This window comes from Rhipicephalus microplus, chromosome 1 (genome assembly GCF_043290135.1).
Source record: "Rhipicephalus microplus isolate Deutch F79 chromosome 1, USDA_Rmic, whole genome shotgun sequence".
In the NCBI taxonomy this organism is placed as follows: Eukaryota; Metazoa; Arthropoda; class Arachnida; order Ixodida; family Ixodidae; genus Rhipicephalus; species Rhipicephalus microplus.
The window spans coordinates 62970444-62991391 of NC_134700.1; the positions used below are offsets into that span (position 1 = coordinate 62970444).

Consider the following 20948-nt stretch of genomic DNA (forward strand, 5'->3'; position numbering starts at 1 on the left):
CTCCGCAGCGTCACTCACCACGTTTATCTGAGGGTGCAGAGACCATTTCACTCCAATACCCGGCAACACGCCTGGCAAGAAAGGAATCGCTTGCAGTGTGCTGCCATCTATCAACAAATGTAAAAAACAAGCGGTGCAGCGAAGGATAAGGTTTCGAAGTGCAAATCGTGAGCCTGTGCTACTTTCTGCTTGCAATGATTGTTATGAAATTTATGCACTACAAAAGCACTAAAGAATGCTATACGCAAGCAAAACAAGGTGAGTTTCAACTGCAAAGGTTAGACAATAACATTTAACTATCCACCGTGGCTCCAGAAAATCTCGCGAAGCTGATATGTGTTCTCTGTGGGTTATAATCAAAAGCGCGAGTTGCCACGAATTTTCCCGATAACTTCGCCTCATTTATCGTGTCACGAACGGTCTGCTATATTCACTGACGCATGCAATATACAAAGTGGTTTGTGTTCGTTTCTTGCTAAAGCGTTAACACTCAGGCTAGCACTGCCGAACAAGGGAGCATCTGCCTACAAATCATCTTTGAGAGGACGCTCCTGAATTCCGCTAGGCGGCATGACAGTCTATGAACATTGCGAACATAAGTAGATGTGACAGCCCAAGGCTGCCTGCATCTCGCGCGGCGAGTCCACTTCTTTTTTGTCGATTTGTCTACGACAGCTGAGCCATGCCCACTGCCTTGTAACAATATGTATAGACTTTTATGCTGATTTCAAATATGTAATTAGTTTTATAATGAGCTGCACGGTTGTTGTTTTATCTCATGACACTGTGCAAAGTATACAGTGTAGACCACTTATAACGTAACCGCTTATAGTGCAGGACCGCTTACAATGCTATCTTTTTCTACACCCGTTTACCCTTTCGTAGAACCCCGTGTATACGCAAATCGCTTATTGTGCAGTCCCCAAGACAAAAGATCAGTTATAATGCGGTCGCCAGAAATTGTTTGTGACAAACGCGGTAGCGAGTGCGCTTCCATAAGGAGGCGTGCTGGGTGCGTCGCTGAGGAGCGAACGGCAAGGCCGTTACGGAGGAGGAGTGGACAAGGAGTGAACGAACGAAGGGCAGAGAGAAGAAAAAGAAAATTAATAAAGACAGTGTGACACTGCATAGCATGGAGGGTGCTGTGCGGGCTCGCTGAGTAAGGGAGGAGGACAGTTGCCTCGGTGACCGATAAGCCTTTGCACCGGTGCTGACGCAGCGACAGCGTACTGTCGCTAGCGTGGCTTCTGCCGCGGCCGCTCAACGTGGCACGTGCTATCCCGCCCTTATTAACTGCATGCGTTTTTTCTAGTTTGCAACAAACATTGCGTTTGCTTCCTTGTCTGTAAATTGAAAACCCTTTACGGTTTTATGACACGAGCTTTCACTTTTGCTGCCAGTGCGCTGTCCTAACGTAAGCTAGCTTGGCGAGTTGTCCTTGTTGCTCATCTCCCAGCCATGAACGCGAACTTCGTATCACGCACGCTGTTCTTGGTTCACTGCTTGCGCGTTCTTTTTAATGCCGAATCTTCATGTTTTGGACAAACTTTCCGCGACAACATACCGAATGGCAAGCTAGGCCTAATCGGCGTTGGTTGCGCTTCGATCGGTAGAGGTCACGTGAATCTAAGTTGCGGTATAGTACCGAATCAATGAAGCTCTTTGCTGTGGCCGCACTTGACGGGAAGGGATACATATCGTTAATGAAAAAGAGGGTGGCACGTGTAGCGCTCAAATAGTCGTTCGCGATTTGACCGCGATGTCTTAAATCAGGTGCACGCCCGTGAAATCGAATGGTTGCCATCTTTAAACGCATCAAATTCTAAACGTGATTTGACAGAGTTTCTGTGTTATGTGCATAATCAAGACTGCCTGGTAGTCAGGGAATTTTCGCAATGGTGCTTTCATTTGTTAGACCACCCCCCCTCTTTCGTATTCATTTGACTGGTAACGCGTGTCTTTGGACGTTACATTCTTTTAACATTCAGAAATTTAAATGTTAGCAAGCAGGCATCACATATTCCGATTCTTAAACATGTGAAGCTGCATGCTCAACACGTTTTGCGCAAGTGCAGCCTTTGAAATAGTGACCACGATGTCTTAAATCAGGTGCACGCCCGTGAAATCGAATGGTTGCCATCTTTAAACGCATCAAATTCTAAACGTGATTTGACATAGTTTCTGCGTTATGTGCATAATCAAGACTGTCTGGTAGTCAGGGAATTTCCGCAATAGTGCTTTCATTTGTTACACCCCCCCCTCTTTCGCATTCATTTGATTGGTAACGCGTGTCTTTGAACGTTACATTCTTTTAACATTCAGAAATTTAAATGTTAGCAAGCAGGCATCACATATTCCGATTCTTAGACATGTGAAGCTGCATGCTCAACACGTTTTGCGCAAGTGCAGCCTTTGAAAAAGTTTGTTTTGGTTATAGTGCGGTACCGCTTATAGTGCGGATATTCGCAACTCCCGCGACTTATGTTATAAGCGGTTTATACTGTTTGTTTTGGACAAACTTTTTATGCCAATAAACTTATCATTCTGAGCCATTAATGGCACATATTTCTATACATTACCTGTAGACTGCAAATAAGTATCAAGAAAGTGCCTACAAGGCAATTTAATGGATAAGAAAATTTGTAATGTGAGAATTTATACTACTAATTGCTTACTTTAGGTTTGTAATTATTATTCAGGCAATATCAAGCTTTAAAGGACATACTTGAACACTTTACATGTTATATGTGGGCCAAATTTCATCCCGTTCAGGCTGTCAGAAGTACTAAAAACATGATGTCCGAGTTCAAGTTGCCTCAAAATGGATTTCGAGAACAATGAATTTTAAGCGTATAAGTAAAGGCCATCTATGCGGAAAAGATATGTTTTAAGATGATTTTTTTCATAATGAGAGCTTGGCAATCATGGTAACATGTGGTTTCAGTGAACTCCTTATAGGAAATGGAATCGGAAAGCAGCCAGGTGACTATTTTCAGGGGATTCAGACAATGAGCTCTCTCTCTTTCTTAGTGGCCATTTTTAAAAGCCTTTCTAACCTACTTCGAGTTTAAATATAATCTCCAGTTTTTTTTGCTGTTGTTGTGATAGTAGACAAAGTAAACTTATGAAAGATAATAGAAACCAAAATATGTATTTTTGGAAAATAACTTCCATTTTTTGACCCTCATCTTCCTTTAAAACAAGCAGCACAAGGTTCTTGGAATGGTATTTCAGAAGTTAACACCAAACTCATAGTATTTACTTCAAGTGTGTCTTTAAAGCTCGAGTCCGAAATTTATCTCACTGAAGTAACCGGCACAGGTCAAGGATGTTTGCTTGCTGGGTTGTTGGTTCTTTGTCAGCATATGTAACAGTGCATAAAACCAGAAAGAACGGCACGGACAGAGAGTGAACAGCTTGGACTTCCAACTGTTTTATTCTACTGACGAAACCACGTACATGTCCCTGCCGTCTTTTTTAGTTTTATGCGCTGTTACATACATTGCACTAGTGTTCCTTGAATTTTGACCTGATAAAGCATAGATGTGAAGAATGCTTGGTGCTGCGACTGTGTAGAAAAGCTTGTGTACAACTTGAGTGAATGACGAGCTGTATACTTGTAGGCAGTTCCTGGCCGAGCAGTTCATGTTTCTTGCACCACACTTGGAAGCCTTGCTACCCAGCAGCAAGCGATCCTGTGTCCAGGCACACCTCCAGGCAAGTTTCAATGAAATGTGAACATTGATGCTAAAACGATAGAAATTTGAGATAGCTGGTAAGGGCTCCTCTTTAAAAAAAGTAAGACAAACGAGCTGAGACATGAAGAAAAACAGCATGAACACTTGAAATGCTTGTTGCTTTGTACAAGATTTTATCTTCTACTCATGGGTGCTGCCATCTTAGGCTGATGAGTGATTTTTTTGCCAGTTTTCTATATTTTAATACGATAGGGTCATTGTCATGAAAAGTACCAGCCCAAGTGCTGCCGTGCATGCGAGTTTGTCGTAGCATTATTTGGGTAAAATTTTATTCACGTGCTAGGCGATGGCAAAGGCTGGTCGAGAATGTCCATATAATTGCACAATAAAAACAAAATGGCTCTCACCTTCGAGTCGTCTTAGGCATATGCATTGGGGACTCTGTAAGGTTTTTTTTTCTTTATGCACTACTTTCTGGTTGACACTACAGAGAGATTTTGGAGTGTAGACAGAATGCCCTAGCCACATAAAACATCACTGCAAAAGGAAATGAAGAATGCCATATTCCTAGACTTTTCCAAAGCTTTTGATCGCGTACCACACAACTTATTACTTAGCAAAATTAATTCCCTTGGCATTGCACAGAATATTGTCTCCTGGGTTAAACACTTCCTCTCCAACTGTAAACAATTCACCTCTGCTAATAATCATAACTCCTCTAAAACTCACGTATCATCAGGCGTCTTTCAGGGTGCGGGCTTATCACCTCTTCTATTTTTAATATTCATAAATGACCTGCCAACAAACATTCAAACAAAACTTCGACTATTTGCAGATGACTGTGTCATATACTCCCCCATTCACAACTTTGAAAACAGTACTAAACTACAGCAAGACCTCAACACAGTTGCGCTATGGTGCCAAGACTCATCAATGCCGTTAAATCTAACCAAATGCAAATCGATGTCATTTTCCCGGAAACGCACCACTGTTCATCGTACCTACTTTATCAATTCGCTTCCTCTCGATTCGGCTTTGTCATACAAGTATCTCGGAGTGCACATGTACCCATCTCTTTCATTTGCACCGCACGTACAGTCCATCTGCTCAGACGCTCTGCGTACGCTTGGTTTTCTGCGCCGTAACCTCAAATCAGCATCTCCTGACGTTAAAAAACTAGCATACTTAACATACGTACGGCCAAAGCTCGAATACGCATCGTCCATTTGGAATCCATCCCAGGCATACCTCGTTAGCGAACTAGAAGCAGTTCAAAACCGCGTTGCCCGCTTTATAACCTTACAGTACTCCAGAGAAATCAGCGTCACCGCCTTAAAACAATCAATTGAACTGCCATCACTCGCGTCGCGCCGCCTCATCTTGCGCCTATGCCTTCTCCACAGTTTCTTTTTCCGACCCCAATCAAGACACGAACTTTTACAGCCCCCAAACAGAACTTCTTTCCGCATTAACCATTCAAACCCCATTGCACGAATCAACGGCCGTACATCCGCAATGAACGACTCCTTTTTCCCCCAAGCAATAACACTTTGGAATCGCCTTCCCGGCACCATTGTTGCCACACCTGACCGCACATCATTCCGCGCAAAATTGGAATCCCACTTTGATTCCACCCATTAACCCGTGGCTGTAAATATATTCTACCAACGTACTGTATGTATAATTTGCTTGTGCCTAGTTGTTTGTACTCTAATTCCCAGCCAAAACGTTTCTTTTGTGTGTTATTTGATTCATTTTTGTTGTCATTTTTACCAAACTACCATATTAGAACTGTACTGTTTATAATAATTTGTTCAACTTGAATTATACACACTCACAGCGTATTTTTTGCCCCCCCCCCCCTTATGTAATGCCCTCGGGCCTTTAAGGATGCAATGAATGAAATGAAATGAAGTTTGTTAAATCGCGTAGTTTCAGCACAGAGAGATGACTGCTGAGGAGGTTGGCTTTATGAGATGAGCTAAATGACATCATCTTACACCCAGCAGTTTAATAATTTCTGAAATAAAAGAGCCTTTCTTTATTCTTAGAGTCGTCTTAGGGAAATTCAGTTGGGACTACATGTGCGAGTCTAGCTAGCATTGTACATAACAGCGCTTGTCTGCCATATCTACTAATAACCACATAGGTGTATTTAGAATGTTATTTCATGAAGTACAATTTTATTCAATCAGTATTCTGTTTATTTGCCATGAAAATAAGCACTGAAAAAGTTTTTTACAGAATGCTCAACATAATTATGCCATTATTTTTGCATCAACTGAAATAGGGAGTGCTCCTAAGATGATTGGCTCCGTAAGATTCGCAATGAATCAAAATATTTTAGCTTTTCACAAGCACCGCATAACAATTATTCATGTCTTTGAAATGAAGTGCAACTTGCTCCTCCTCCAGGATTTGAAGTTAGCTGCTCTAGATTGCTCCAAAATGGAAAACTTTGCTGCTCCGAAGTGCTCCAAAATAGAAAATTTTGCTGCTCCGAAAATTGCTCTAAGTCAAAAGATCTCGACAGCATCACTGCAAATTTTATCACTTAATATGGAATACAATTGAGTGCCAATGAAGTTCTCTCTTTCACTCTTTGTGCACACACATGGGGCCAACTGAGTGAGCATGGCTTGCCCACACTTGCGAAAACATTGGTAAGCCACTGTTGTCCGTGCATGAGTATGTCACTCTGCTTGGTTTCCACAACGGATGCTACAGCAGCTCACAGCCATTGGGGCTGCTAATGTCACAGGGTCTGTGTTGACCGATATTGGACATTAAAGCAACATTAAAGAGAAAAGCGATTTTCTGTTGATTGTTGAATTACAATTTTACAATACCAGAAATGCTGCTCTCACCATGAGACCATGCTTGGTCAGTGAGAAAACTCGCAAAAAGAAAATGCAAGTGGCAATGCCACAGTGATATTGCGACATGAAATTACCATTGCTCCACGCAACGCGGACGTCGGGAACCAGAGAAACGCCAACGGCACGACTTACGAGTGACGAAGCCAACCGCAATGCACGAGCTGGGCCTGCATGCGCGCGGTACTCCACCAAACAGCCAACGCGCGTGAAGAAGAAGAGAACGAGGGTGCTCGAGGCAGAGGCTCACGAGGACTACCGACCTTCGGATCTTCTTGATTGCTGTGCGTCGTTCACTTTGGGCACAAGTTTGCCCTTAATAAACCGTGTAATTAGAACATCCTTGTTGTGAGGCTGCTACATTCGTTACATTTTCTGGTGGAGGTGCTGGGTAGATGATTCCAAACCCCACGAGAGAGCGAAGTCCAAGCCCTGACCATCCGCCAGCCGTGGAGCTTACGCCAGTGCACTAATGGACCAGTCGCCATATTCGAGGGGATTCACCAGAATCTAGATCACTTCCCCTTGTGCCAAGGGCATCAGCGACGGAGACAAGAAACGCCACCGCCATGACTAGCCAAGTTGCACCATCACAGCTCATTGTCAGCCAACCCGTCATACCGAAGGTGTTCCGTGGTGACCCGTTCGAGGACGCCGAAGACTGGCTGGGTTATTTCGAGAGGGTGGCAAACATAAACCAATGGAACGAAGCAGGCAAGTTGCGCAACATATACGTCTCTTTGGAAGGCGCAGCGCAAGTGTGGTACGAAAACCACGACTCATCTTTGACGTCCTGGAAAGAGTTCCGGCGGCAGCTACTGTGTACGTTTGGCAACAATGATCGGCGGGAAAAGGCAGAAGCAGCTCTTCGTGCACGGAGTCAACGCACATATGAGACTGTCGCTATGTACATAGAAGACATGTCCCGCCTGTTCAAGCGAGCTGATCCCAATGTGACTGAAGACAAGAAGGTGCGTCATCTCATGCATGGGGTAAAACAAGAGCTGTTTGCGGGACTCGTTCGCAATCCGCCGCGCACTGTTGCTGAGTTTCGGTCGGAAGCAACAACAATAGAAATGACGCTGCAGCAGAGAGCCCGGCAATACAATCGTGACGTAGCCTGTACATCAGCAGGGGTCCTCTCGGCAAACGTCAATAATCTTGACACTCTGCGGGAGCTCGTCCGGTCAGTTGTCAGGGAGGAACTATGCAAGTTGCAGCCACCCGCTTCACCGGAACTGTCTATTGCGGATGTTGTCCGAGAAGAAATTCGGCAGGCCATACGGGAGCCGCAGAAGGATGCACCACCGACACGACGCGCGGTAACTTATTATGAGGTGCTCAGGCAGCCTGCTGTCCACTGTGTGCCTATCGAGACACCTGGTGCTTACGCACCGACAACACGTAGCCCGCGCCATATCGTAGAGGCAACTCGCAATGCACCTCTTCCGACAGAGACAAGACCTCGGAAAAGCGATGTATGGCGAGATGCGGATTGTAGGCCCCTGTGCTTCCACTGTGGAGAGGCTGGCCATCTGTACTGGTTTTGCCGATATCGTCAAGCTGGCCTTCGAGCATTTGCGGTCAATGCACCGTGTCTGCGAAACGGCGAAAGGCCGTCCGACATCGAGGAATACCTGTGCTTACGTCAGAGCTTCGACCTACATCGTCGTCATCAACCGCGATCACCATCCCCTCTACGTCAGTGCTCGCCAAGCCCACGTTCCTTTCCAAACGCATCTAGGCATCGTTCGCCTAGTCCAAACTCGGGAAACTGAAGTGGGCGACCTGTGGAAGCGAGGCCGCTGGTGATTCGAAATACGAAGATCCTCCACTGCAACACCAGCGTGACGACGACGACGACTGTCTCCAGGTAAAGAAGTGCAGTAATAAGAAGATAACTTCAGACTTGCCGTTGGTAATTGACGGGCCTGAGCTCATGGCTTTAATCGATACCTGTGCAGATTACTCTGTGATAAGCTACAATTTCGCGAAGTGCCTCAGGAAAGTTCTGACCAAATGGAGTGGACCTCAAGTACGTACGGCAGGCGGTCACGTTATTACGCCTCTCGGCAGATGTGCCGCAAGGGTTGAGATACGAGGTTTCACTTACGTTGCTGACTTTGTTGTCCTGCCCGTATGTTCGAAAGAAGTTATACTCGGAATGGATTTTCTGCAAGCAAATGGTGCCATTATTAATTTGCAGAGGTCCAGTGTATCATTTTTGATGGAACAAGCTATAAAGGTAGCTCGAGCAGACGAGCAATACACCACTCCACTGCGCATCGTTGATGAAGATGTGACTGTACCGCCGCAGAGCAGTGTAATGGTTCTAGTCAGAAATGACTACGAAGGTGTGGCAGACAGCAACATGGATGTTTTCCTGAAAAGGGGTGTTGGTGTGGCACGAGGGATTATCCAGCTACGAAACGGGTACGGAGCTCGCGTCGCGGCCAACCACGAAGGCCTGCACCAGTCCGCGAACTCCTCTGCGACGGTGACGCTGAGAGCGGTCACAGTATTTTGACCATCTGCACAAACAAACGCAGAGGCCTGTATGTTGACGTCGACGTGTCGGTGATTAACCCGAAGCCGCTCACGCGCAAAGTCTCGTTTCTCATCGACACAGGCTCTGCAGTGTCAATAATTGGGGAAGGTCACTTTCGAAACCTTTTTCAAGATAAAGTACAACTCAGGACCACCAGCATTACTCTGTTTGACTTTTCACGCCAGAAGATCCCTGTGCTTGGCCTGTTTGAAGCAACGCTGTCGTACAAGGCACGAACAGCCGTCGTACCGCTTTACGTAACGCGCAGTGGGACCTCCCTTTTGGGATTAGATGCTGTGCAAGCCCTGAATTTTTAAATTTCAGGGAAGGAGCTACGTTGCCTGCACACGGTCGTTCAGCAAACGTCCGCCTCCGCAACCTCAACCTTGCCTGCAACGAGCTCAGACGCACAAGGGCGCATTCCACCGCAAGGCGCTATCGTAGAGCAACCGCAGAGTGAGCCAAAGTTTGGCATGCCTGCATTGCTGTGGGCCAGGTTTTCTCACCTGTTTACCCCAGGTTTGGGCCTTGTCAGAGGTTTTCAGCACAAGGTGAAGATGAAACAGGCAGTCTCCCCAGTCGCCCAAAAGTTGACGCACCTCCCATTCTCAGTACGCCAACCAGTAAGCGACCAACTACAGACCCTGCTCTCTGCCGACATCATCGAAAGGATCGATGCCTCCGAATGGGTTTCTCCCATCGTCGCAGTCCAGAAGGAAGATGGAAGCATCCGTCTTTGTGTTGACCTAAGGGAGCCAAACAAAGCCATTGTGGTCGACAACTTCCCGCTGCCTCACACTGAGGAACTGCTGCATGCCTTAAACGGAGCCCGCCACTTCTCAAAGCAAGACCTCGCCTCTGCGTACCACCAAGTCCTGCTGCACCCGGACAGCAGGGATCTCACAGCGTTTGTTACGCACGAGGGTCTTTTTCGGTTTAAAAGGGTCTGCTTTGGATTGGCGTCGGCCCCAGCAGCCTTTCAGCAGCTCATGACAAGAATCCTGCAAGGCTGTCATGGTGTTCTTTGTTACATAGACGACATCATCGTCTTCGGGAAGACTGAGAAAGAACATGCGAAGAACCTGGAAGAAGTTCTGCATCGCATTGCGAAAGCAGGTCTGAAACTTAACGAAAAATGTGTTTTCAATGCAACAGAACTCTCTTTCCTTGGACATCGTGTCAGTGCGGAAGGCATAGCACCCCTTCAAGCCAAAGTCGATGCAATCGTCCACGCCCCCACACCAGCAGAACCCGGCACACTCCGTTCATTCTTAGGACTTGTCGAATACTACGCAAAGTTCATTCCTAGGCTAGCCGAGGAAGTCGAGCCTATGCATCGACTGCTGCGCAAAGACATACCTTTTGAGTGGGACACAGCCGCCCAAGCAAGTTTTGAGAGAGTGAAGACTCTTCTGGCCTCCCACAAGGTGTTGCACATGTTTGACCCAGCGCTTCCAGTGACTGTCGCAACTGATGCTTCTGCATACGGGCTAGGTGCCGTTTTGCAGCAAGTGGACGGTCAGAAAACCCTGACCATTGCGTTTGCTTCGGGCACTCTAACCAATGCAGAAAGGAAGTACTCCGCCAGCGAGCGTGAAACATTGGCTTGCGTGTGGGCATGCGAAAAGTGGCATGTTTATTTGTGGGGACGGCCTTTCACTCTTCAGACGGATCACCAGGCATTGGTAGCATTGCTGTCTAACAAGGGAACAGGGCGACGTCCCTTTCGCATTGCAAGGTGGGCTGAGCGACTTCTACGCTACAACCACACCGTCGAATACCGCAAGGGCTCGGAGAACAAGGTAGCAGACGCGCTGTCACGTCTTCCAGCAGAACGTAAGCCGGAATGCACACCTCAACCTAAGACGACTCTACAGAAGTTGTGTTCCTAGTCTAGCCGCTGTGCATCGCTAAGGACCAGTTCGAGCAGTCCACCAGTGACGACGCCACTCTGGCAAAAGTCAAGGAATACGTTACTTCGTCATGGCCTCCGCACAAGCTCGTCCCAAGCCATCTGCTGCCGTACTTCATGCTACGCAACGAGTTCTCAGTGGTAAACAACTTACTTCTTCGTGGGGAGCGACTTGTAGTTCCACAGTCCCTTGCGCATCAGGTAATCTCCACAGCGCATGAAGCTCATCCCGGCATCGTCAGGACGAAAGCGCGACTTCGAGAACGGTTTTGGTGGCCGGGTACGGACCGGCAAACAGAAGTCGCAATACAAAACTGCAGCGTCTGTCAGAAGGCCGACAAGAGTGCGAAAATGGCACCTGCTCCACTGCAACCTGTTCCATTTCCAGAGCGCTCTTGGCAAAAAGTCGCCATAGACATTGTTGGCCCTCTGGAAAGAGCTCCTCAAGATTGTAGGTTCGCCATTACACTGGTTGACTATTTTTCTAAGTGGCCCGAAGTACAATTCTCCAACGAGGTATCTACAAGAACGATCACCAACTTCTTGCTGTCAATTTTTTCTCGAGAGGGATACCCTGACGAGATAGTCACTGACAACGGGCCCCAATTTTCTTCACTAGAATTTTCGCAATTCTTGGATGAGCGTGGTATCCGACTGACACATTCTTCGGTGTATTACCCTCAAGCCAACGGACTTGTCGAAAGGTTTAATCGTGTTTTTAAGGACTTTGTACAGGTTGCTGCGTTAGAACATGGCCCTCTTCGACAAGCGGCACTGGAGTACTTGGGTGTTTACCGGTGCACACCTCACGCAACCACGGGAGTAGCACCAGCCTTGCTCCTACATGGGCGACTGCCCCGAACACGACTGGACATCATTGGGCACCCATCCCCATCATTCTTCACAGACCCTGCCAAAGAACTTGGCCAGCTTCGGAAGAGAGTCGCACAGAAGCAAAAATACAGCAAGATGTACACAGACTTCCGCCATGCAGCCATGAAACCAAACATAGCAGTTGGAGACATAGTCCGTGTGAAGAAGCCGGCAGTCTCTTTTAAAGGAGACCTCTCGTTCAGTCGTTCTCGGAAGGTGGTGGAACAACGAGGGCCAGCCTCTTTCTGCCTAGACGATGGGCGAACATGGAACTCCTCCAAGTTGAGCAAGGTTCCTGCACAGGCCGCCCAGCCTCACCCAGTCATCTAAACGCCAGATGTTCACGCTCACCCAGCACAGCCTTCAAGCCCGTCACCTGTGCCTTGTGACAGTGGGCAATCAGCAGTGCCACTCGGTACCCCCCTCATTGCAGTGCCTAGTGTTCTGTGCAGCCCTTGTGTAGCATCGCAAGAGACACAACAGGCTGTCTCTTCTCCACCCTCTCCACAACCGCCTTCTCGTCGGCAGCTACCCGCGAGGACAAGACGACCGCCTCGAAGATTTATGGATTACGTCTAGAGTGGATCCAGTGACATGAACGCATGTGCTTGCTGCAATTGAGCGTATATTTTGGTGTAAAGTTTTTGGCATTTTGAGTGTACAGTTGTGTAAATATTCCATGCTTATTGTATATAGATGAAATGCCTCTCCACTAACACGTACTAACAATTACTAATCAACTAAAAAAAAAAATAAGAGAGGGAATATGTTGTGTATTCGTATTGGTTCTGCGACGCCACCAGAGATGGCGCTGTGATCTATGTACCTGTTTGTCGTGTATATAAGTCCACCGTACAATAAACACCGGCAGTCGTCGGTAGCCCATGGCGGCAGTCATGTGTACGAGTTCCTCTCTTCCGTGATAGCGGCTCACCACGCCGCAATACCACACAGACGTCCTTTTGACAAATTTCGGAAACGATTTCTAGCACATCGCAAAGGGGACAGCCATAGCCTTTCTTCATGAGGTTTGTGAAGCCACTGAAATATGCAGCCTTGAAACAACGTCAACGGATATGAAACCAATATCTGATGTCTGCGACGTAATATCCGTAAATCCTAACCTTTCAGTGATCCAACGTCAACAGCTATACGACCTTTTACGGGAATTTGGCAGCTGTTTCTCCAATAGTTCAAAGGTACGACGCACGACCATTGCAAAACACGGGATCGTAACAGACAAGACAACCAGGCCAGTACGCCAGCACCCCTACCGCGTTTCACCAAAAGAAAGGGAAGTTATCAAGAATCAAGTACAGGAGATGCTTGAAGATGATGTTATTCAACCTTCCAGCAGTCCGCGGGCATCTCCTGTAGTACTTGTCAAGAAGAAGGATAACACGCTAAGGTTTTGTGTCGACTACTGGAAATTAAATGCTGTGACTAAACGAGATGTATATCCCCTCCCGCGTATTGACGACACATTAGACAGACTTCGGTGTGCCAAGTTTTTCTCATCACTAGATCTGAAAAGTGGATACTGGCAGATCAAAGTTGATGAGCGTGATCGCGAGAAGACTGCTTTTGTTACCCCGGACGGACTCTATGAATTCAAGGCTCTCCCTTTTGGTCTCTGTTGTGTACCGGCAACGTTCCAACGCATGATGGGCTGTACTTTCCGGATTGAAGTGGCAGTGTTGTTTAGTGTACCTTGACGACGTGGTCATCTTTGCCGCTACATTCGAGGAGCATATCAAGCGCCTGCGAACAGTGTTAGAAGCAATCCATTCAGCAGATTTAATCATCAAGCCAGAGAAGTGCCAATTTGTTTTCGAAGAGCTTCGATTCCTTGCGCACATTGTCAGTGCCCACGGTATGCGCCCTGATCCCGGAAAGACAGCCGCCGTTGCAAGGTTCCCGGTGCCAGCAGACAAACAGTCAGTACGGAGATTCCTAGGTCTCTGTGCTCACTATAAACGATTTGTCAGAAATTTCTCACAGATTGCAGAACCGACGAATTAAGAAAACGGTTGCAAGAGCCCTCAATCCTTTCTCATTTCGATGAAACAGCTGACACGGAAATACACACAGATGCCAGTAACATTGGCCTAGGATGCATCCTAATACAGTGGCAGAATGGCGAAGAAAAGGTGATAGCATACGCCAGCTGGACTCTAACAAAGGTGGAGACCACTTATTCGGCCACAGAGAAAGAATGCCTTGCCGTTGTCTGGGCCATCAGTAAGTTTCGGCCTTACTTGTATGGTAGACCATTCAAGGCAGTCAGCGATCGCCATGCCCTTTGCTGGCTCGCCAACCTCAAGGACCCGTCCAGATGATTAGGAAGGTGGAGCCTCGGACTGCAAGAATTTGACATAACTGTGGTATACCGATCTGGCAGGAAGCATACCAACGTTGACTGTTTGTCATGAGCACCTGCAGACACAGCACTATCAGATGAAGAGGACTTTCCATTCGTGGCTGTTGTCGAGGCTTCTCAGATAGCCGAATTTCAACATGCGGACGAAGAATTGCTCCCGCTCATAAAACACCTGAAAGGAGCTGACGTAAAAGTACCTCGTATATTTTCTCGAAGCCTCGCATCGTTCTGCCTCCGAGGAAATGTCCTCTACAAGAGAAACATTAAGCCCAACCGTGAAAAGTTTCTGCTTATTGTTCCCGCAACTATGCGGCAAGAAATATTACAAGCGTGCCACGATGAGCCGACGTCTGGACATTTGGGGGTCACTCGAACGCTTGCACGAATCAGTCTGGACTATTATTGGCCCAAGCTATTGTCTTCAGTACAGCGCTATGTTAGAACATGCCGCGAGTGCCAAAGACGGAAAGCGCCTCGTGCTAAGCCAGCGGTCCTTCTGCACCCAATAGGCCCACTGAAAGCACCTTTCCAACAAGTTGGAATGGACCTCCTTGGACCATTCCCGACATCTTTACTTGGCAAGAAGCGGATTGTTGTACCGACTGATTATTTAACGAGATACCCGGAAACAGGCTCCTTGCATCGAGGAATGGCAGCTGAGGTCGCCAAATTCTTTGTACAGAGCATAGTGCTACAGCATGGCGCTCCGACTGTTGTAATCACCTAATGCCTGCTGAACATGACCCACACTGTTCACAGGAAAACTACTGCATATCAACCTCAAAGCAATGGCCTGACTGAACGCTTTAACAGAACTCTAGCTAACATGATATCTATGTATGTGGACGTCGAACACAAAAAGTGGGACAAAATTTTACCATACGTCACCTTCGCCTATAACACCGCCATAGAAGAGACTACCAAGATTACCCCGTTTCAACTAGTTAACGGTCGTGTAGTTACCACAACACTGGACGCTATGTTACCTATAGATCAAGATGACTACCCTTCTGATCTCGATGACTATATAGAGAGAGCGGAAGAGGCCCGCCAATTAGCAAGGTACCGAATATGTCACCAACAACGAATCGATGCCGACTGCTACAAACGAGGAAGACGTGAAACACGGTATGAAGTTGGTGGCGAAGTGTGGATATGGACCCCAGTACCACGACGAGGCCTGTCTGAAAAACTCATTTATCGATATTTCGGTCTTTACGAGGTAGTACAGCGACTCAGCGACCTCGTTTGTGAAGTCAAGCCTACAGGACATGGGCATTCCAAACAACGCAACTCCACCGAGTGTGTATTGTGTGCATGAAACCGTACTACGACCGATGCGAAGGCTAGCCACCCCACTTGCTTACTGTACAACCATTTCACTCTTACAAACCTTCCGAGACAGAAACGCTGCATACATTTTCATCGAAAGCATCGGGGCGATGCCTCTTGAGAGGGGGGATAATGCCACAGGAAATTACCATTGCTCCGCGCAACACGGACGTCGGGAACCAGAGAAATGCTAACGGCAGGACTACGAGCGACGAAGCCAGTCACGATGCACGAGCCGGCCCTGCATACGCACGGTACTCCACCGGACAGCCAATGCGCGTGAAGAAGAAGAGAACGAGGGTGCTAGAGGCAGATGCTCACGAGGACTACCGACCTTCGGATCTTCTTGATTGCTGTGCGTCGTTCGCTTTGGGCACAAGTTCGCCCTTAATAAACCGTGTAAATAGAACATCCTTGTTGTGAGGCTGCTACATATTACAATATTCGTTACAATATTCCTGCACCAAATGCCGTGACGTCACTGATTTGGACAGTGTATAGAAGGTCATATGTAATTACTGATTGGTAAAGGTTAAGTACATTGTTCTCTGATGGTGCACGACTTCAGATACCAAGTTGCACAAGCGTTGAATATTGGGCGAGTTGTTTTGTCGTACTTGAACTGGTATAGAGCATTATGGGAAGTGGAAAAAGTGACCTAACAGACCAACACAAAAGAACAGAGCGCTCTGTCCTCTTGTGTCGGTCTGCTCAGCCATTTTTTCTTTTCCGTAATGCGCTATACCTGTTCATGTACCAAGTTTCATGAAATTTCATGAGGCCAATGACCTGAGAATACGATGAATACTTCGAAATCTGTGATGGCATGATAGGAGATTTCGACGCTAGATATATAAATAAAACTGCAAACTTTATTGTGTAGTCTAATAATGAACCAATAGTGGTAAAATTAATGACATCAGAGTTTATGAATATCAATCTAGACTGACTCATTGCTTCATTTTCCTTTAGCACATCTTTTACAGCTGCTTGTTTTTTTTCATGCAGTGCCTGCTAAAAAATAACTCCAATAATTGGGAAAAATAGTGTGGTCACCCAGCTGAGTAAATGGTTTATATGCAGTTACCTGTTACATCAATTGCCTTCTGCAAAGGAGTTAAGCTCTCACAATGACCCAGAAGCCTGTTAGTCAAGTAGTATATTTGTTTTGTTCTTTGCACAGTGCGGTAAAAGTAGTATATTTGTTTTGTTCTTTGCACAGTGCGGTATCACATAAATGCTTTAAAATATTTACTTGTATGTGGGAGTTCTCTGCACTTGTTATACGAATAAGTGTCCTCACATTGGACATTACTGTTAGGTCATTTGAAAGTTATGTCAATCCATAAACTACCTTTAGGCAAACATGTGAAGGTATCTTGGAAATAAGTTTGTACTCAATAATCTCAGGTTCGCAAAAGTGTATTGAACCTATAGAAGGTTATAAATGTGCTTATTAACTGTCGTACTCAAGAGAATTCACATTAACAGCATCCACGAAAAGGTGTTCTGAGATGCTATTATTTTACTCTCGCTTGCTGTGCACTTTAATGCACCAGGAATCTGACACGGATGCACTTTTGCATTTTACAATTTCTCTATTGCCTCTTCACGCATCCAGGACTGAGAGGTATGTACTTTTCTTGCAGACGGTCTCTTTGTCGGCTGAGCTGCGGCAGCCGACGTACATGACAGTGGCGGCTCGTGCCATTGGCTTTGACCAGGTCCTTTCACTAATGGAGCGCGCCCGTTGGGACGTCCATGAGATTATGTCTCAGCACAGCTACTACGTGGATGTCCTTGTCCGGGTGCGTGGTTGGCTTTGGTTGAGCCGAATCATGATTACTTTGAATAATCAACTGGAGGGGCATGGAAAGAAAGTAGCAATTTTCCTTTTGGCTGACCACTTTGGTGGCATGTTCGTAATGTTAGCCTTCAGCACACTTTTTGTGCACCTGCCTTTTACTGTTAATCGAGTTGTTTCCTAATCACGACGTATGTTTAGCCAGCCAAGTGCAAAACTTTTACTTGTTTCTCTCACACCACTACCACCACCTATAAGGAATTCTTTTGGTTTTCTATGTAACTGCTCTCCAGCAATCTTGCTTTGTAGCCAATGTAACTACTGTTTCGATGAATATGTGATTTATCTTTTAGATTTGTTTGACTTCATTGGTGCTTTTCACATATAGCCTCATTGCTAAATTGCTGTTTCAGGCTATTTGTTGAGATGATGAGTCTTGAAAAACTCAGGACAAGTTGATGCTCGAGGGGCATCTTTTGTTTGTAAGACTGCACGCCAAGCTGCGTAACAGCAGTAGCAAAGCTTTGCTCTAGAAGGGCCATGTCACTGATGTCCTCCTTGCACTCACATACTGTTCAGTAAACACTAGCCATGCCATGGCCTGCTGAGTATTTTCATACAATGGGGATGTCACTTGCAACTTCTTGCCACCGCATGCGAACATAACAAAAGCTTAGACCTAAGGACAAAAACACATGCACAGGTGCCTGTGTATGTCTTTCAATCTTTCATCCCAAAGTTTTGACGTAATAGCCTTCAAACGCTCAAGTTCACAGAAATTCTGGCATTTGTGTCAGCATGAGGGTGGCTCGTTGTGAGCAAAAAATCGTCATCTTATCCACCATGACTGAAAAATCGAGAAAGAGGAAAATAAAATAAATATTACAAATTTCAGAGTACAAGTGAGGATTGAGGCCGTCTACATGGCAATCAAGTATTCTATCACAGAGACACAATATTTGTTGATACTGTTAAAAAAACATTCACTATGAATGTTATGTAGTGGAAAGAGTCTCCTTAACTCGCATCATGCATTGCGTGGCAGAAGCGTAGAATCTTGCCAGGCACCAAGAGATGTTAACTGAGCAACAAGTAGGTGTTTTAAAGGCCCATTTATTACAAAGTGCTTCAGACATTTTTAATCATCATCAGCAGCAAAACCACCAACAGTGGGAACAACTGCTTGTCACCCTACAGACTCATTTGCTGATTTAGGAAACTAATAATTGTGGCACAGTGGGCACTTGGCAACTGTGCTCACTATGGGCATTCAGTGATACTTTGAAATAGCCAATGTTAAGTGCACTATAGTTCATTTCTTTACCGCACAGTTGAGGCATGCACTGAGAACCAAAGCAAGCTAGCACTTGAGAAGGTGATACGCATGAGGCCTGATTACGCTATTGCGATCTACCCTTGAAGGTGAAGCTCAAGCATCCTTCAATTTTTTTTTTCTCGCGCCTATGGTGGTTAGTTGTTTGTTAAGCTGGTGACTTAAGTGTGTTGTGCACATTGGCAATTGCAAACAAATCACTGTCGTTACAACAGATATTTTTTTATACCTTTGTTGTTCTTAGTAGGTAGGTTGCCAGTTTCTTGGTCAAGTTGGTTTTTGTGTTTGAAATGACATTTTGACACCTATTGCTCGCAGTAACTGTTTTTGTGGCATGTTTATTTACACTGTGTTTGAATACACATTTTGGATATTATTGTAACGCTGACGTACATCATTACACCTGAAGACGAGGCTACCCGATAGTTGCTCTATGACTTGAGATTTTTTTTTCTTTTTTTGAAGGTCACCTTTCCTGTTTGTGAAGTTATAAGAATTTGCACCAAAAAGTAAGATACCTGCTGTTGTACGGCTCGAAGTGATTGTAGAAACCGTTTTTCCGCTCCAGTACTGCCACAAAGCACAAAAATTCTTGTCTGAAGATTACTCCACATTCTAAGCTCTTTAAACTGGCAACGTGTATGATCATTATTGGATGCTGTTTGCTACCCTAAATTGTGTTCCTTTATTACAATTACACCTTACCTGTGTAAAATAACTTGCCAAGGATGTGTTGCTGAGGTGAACCCCCTTGTCTTTGTTTCATAGAGACCTGTCACTAATGCACACAAATGGAATTGATTCCAAACTGTAATAGACATTGAGGAAAAACAATTTATTTTCCACGAACGGCTAAACAGCCCAGTAGCTCTCCTGATTTCTGTGTATTGTGTGAACACCTTGCATTATTCGCCTAACTAGCATTGCTTCAAGCATTTATGCAGGGCCTTGTGCTGCATTCAATAGGCTACATGCTTGGATATAAGTATGTGCATGTAGCACTGCTAAACCCAGGGTCGCGTGTTCCTCGGCCCATTAGTGTTCAATGTCTCCATTATACTTGGATTAACTTTCGTTTAAAAAAATTCCTGGTGATCATGATTAATCTGGGGCCCTGTCTAGGGGTGTGTGAATATTCAGAAGTTTCGCCTACGAATTGAATATGAGATGATGAAGCAAGTCTGGACGGGGTGCGGGGAGAAAGGGGAGAGTACACGTGCATAGGGAGCTTTCAAAATCAGTTTGCTTCATTCTAAAAAGACGGTGCGTGCAAACACTAACACATTTACTTCATGTAGACCCCCACGTGTGCCAGATTGATAGGTTCACATATGATGTGGAGATGCACAGGTAAGTTTTCGTGTCTTCCACTGTTGTGCACACCTTCGGCTGTTTGTGGTGTCAGCTGACTTCCTTCTTGTGTTTGCCCACCCTGTTTCCTTTAGAACGAACAGGTACCAACTGGCTCAGCTCTCGGTTATTCTAACCAGTTTGCTTCATTGCGATATGTTCCAAACAAATTCATTGTTTTGTTATTATTATAGCCTCTTGTAGCGAAAGTAACGGGATCTAAATAATAAAACATGGTCTTGACATAATCGAGTTGAAAGTTAGAAAAAAAATTAGAGCATATCCATGAAGTGAATGATGATGAGTGAGGTGAAGCGTCTGTCCGTGTGTCCGTCCGCGAGTCCGTCCCCGTTCGTGCGTCCATCCGTCCGTACGTCCACATGTGCGTCCACATAGTGAACACTCTAAGTACCACCATCTCCCATCTCGCATCCCCTTTGGCACATACCCGCTCTAGAGTGGGTATGTGCCATCGGTGGTTACCTACTATTACTACTACTACTACTACTACTACTACTACTACTACTGCATACATCGGAGGATGTACAGACCCACGCCTTAAGGAGCTTCACCCGTAAAAGCGATGGGTATAAGAGGCACCTGTGGGCCCACAGTAAAGTACGGGTTCATTAGAAAATGCACACGAGGTACGCTGCTTATTAGAGACATCTCGTGTAAAAGACAAGAATTGCTGCCCAGAGCATGCTTCTTATAAAGGGGTTCAGCTGTATTTTATTTTTCAGCTAAAACAGCTTCATAATCATTTCCAAAGTCAAGTTATCACTTTGGAGCCTCTCGTAATGCTCCCCTTGCTTATTTTAGCTCTGTCCACATTGTATCGT

General features: G+C 45.8%; 1 protein-coding gene across 1 annotated transcript in view; it reads left to right on the forward strand.

The window, feature by feature from the left end:
* Positions 1–20948, forward strand: part of Vps50 (vacuolar protein sorting 50) — a 243954-nt gene that overhangs the window by 192177 nt on the left and 30829 nt on the right. Inside the window, exons 22-23 of the mRNA XM_037429998.2 lie at positions 3624–3717; positions 17269–17427. Of these exons, the coding sequence (XP_037285895.1) occupies positions 3624–3717; positions 17269–17427 (253 nt within the window). The remainder of the gene's footprint in view (positions 1–3623; positions 3718–17268; positions 17428–20948) is intronic.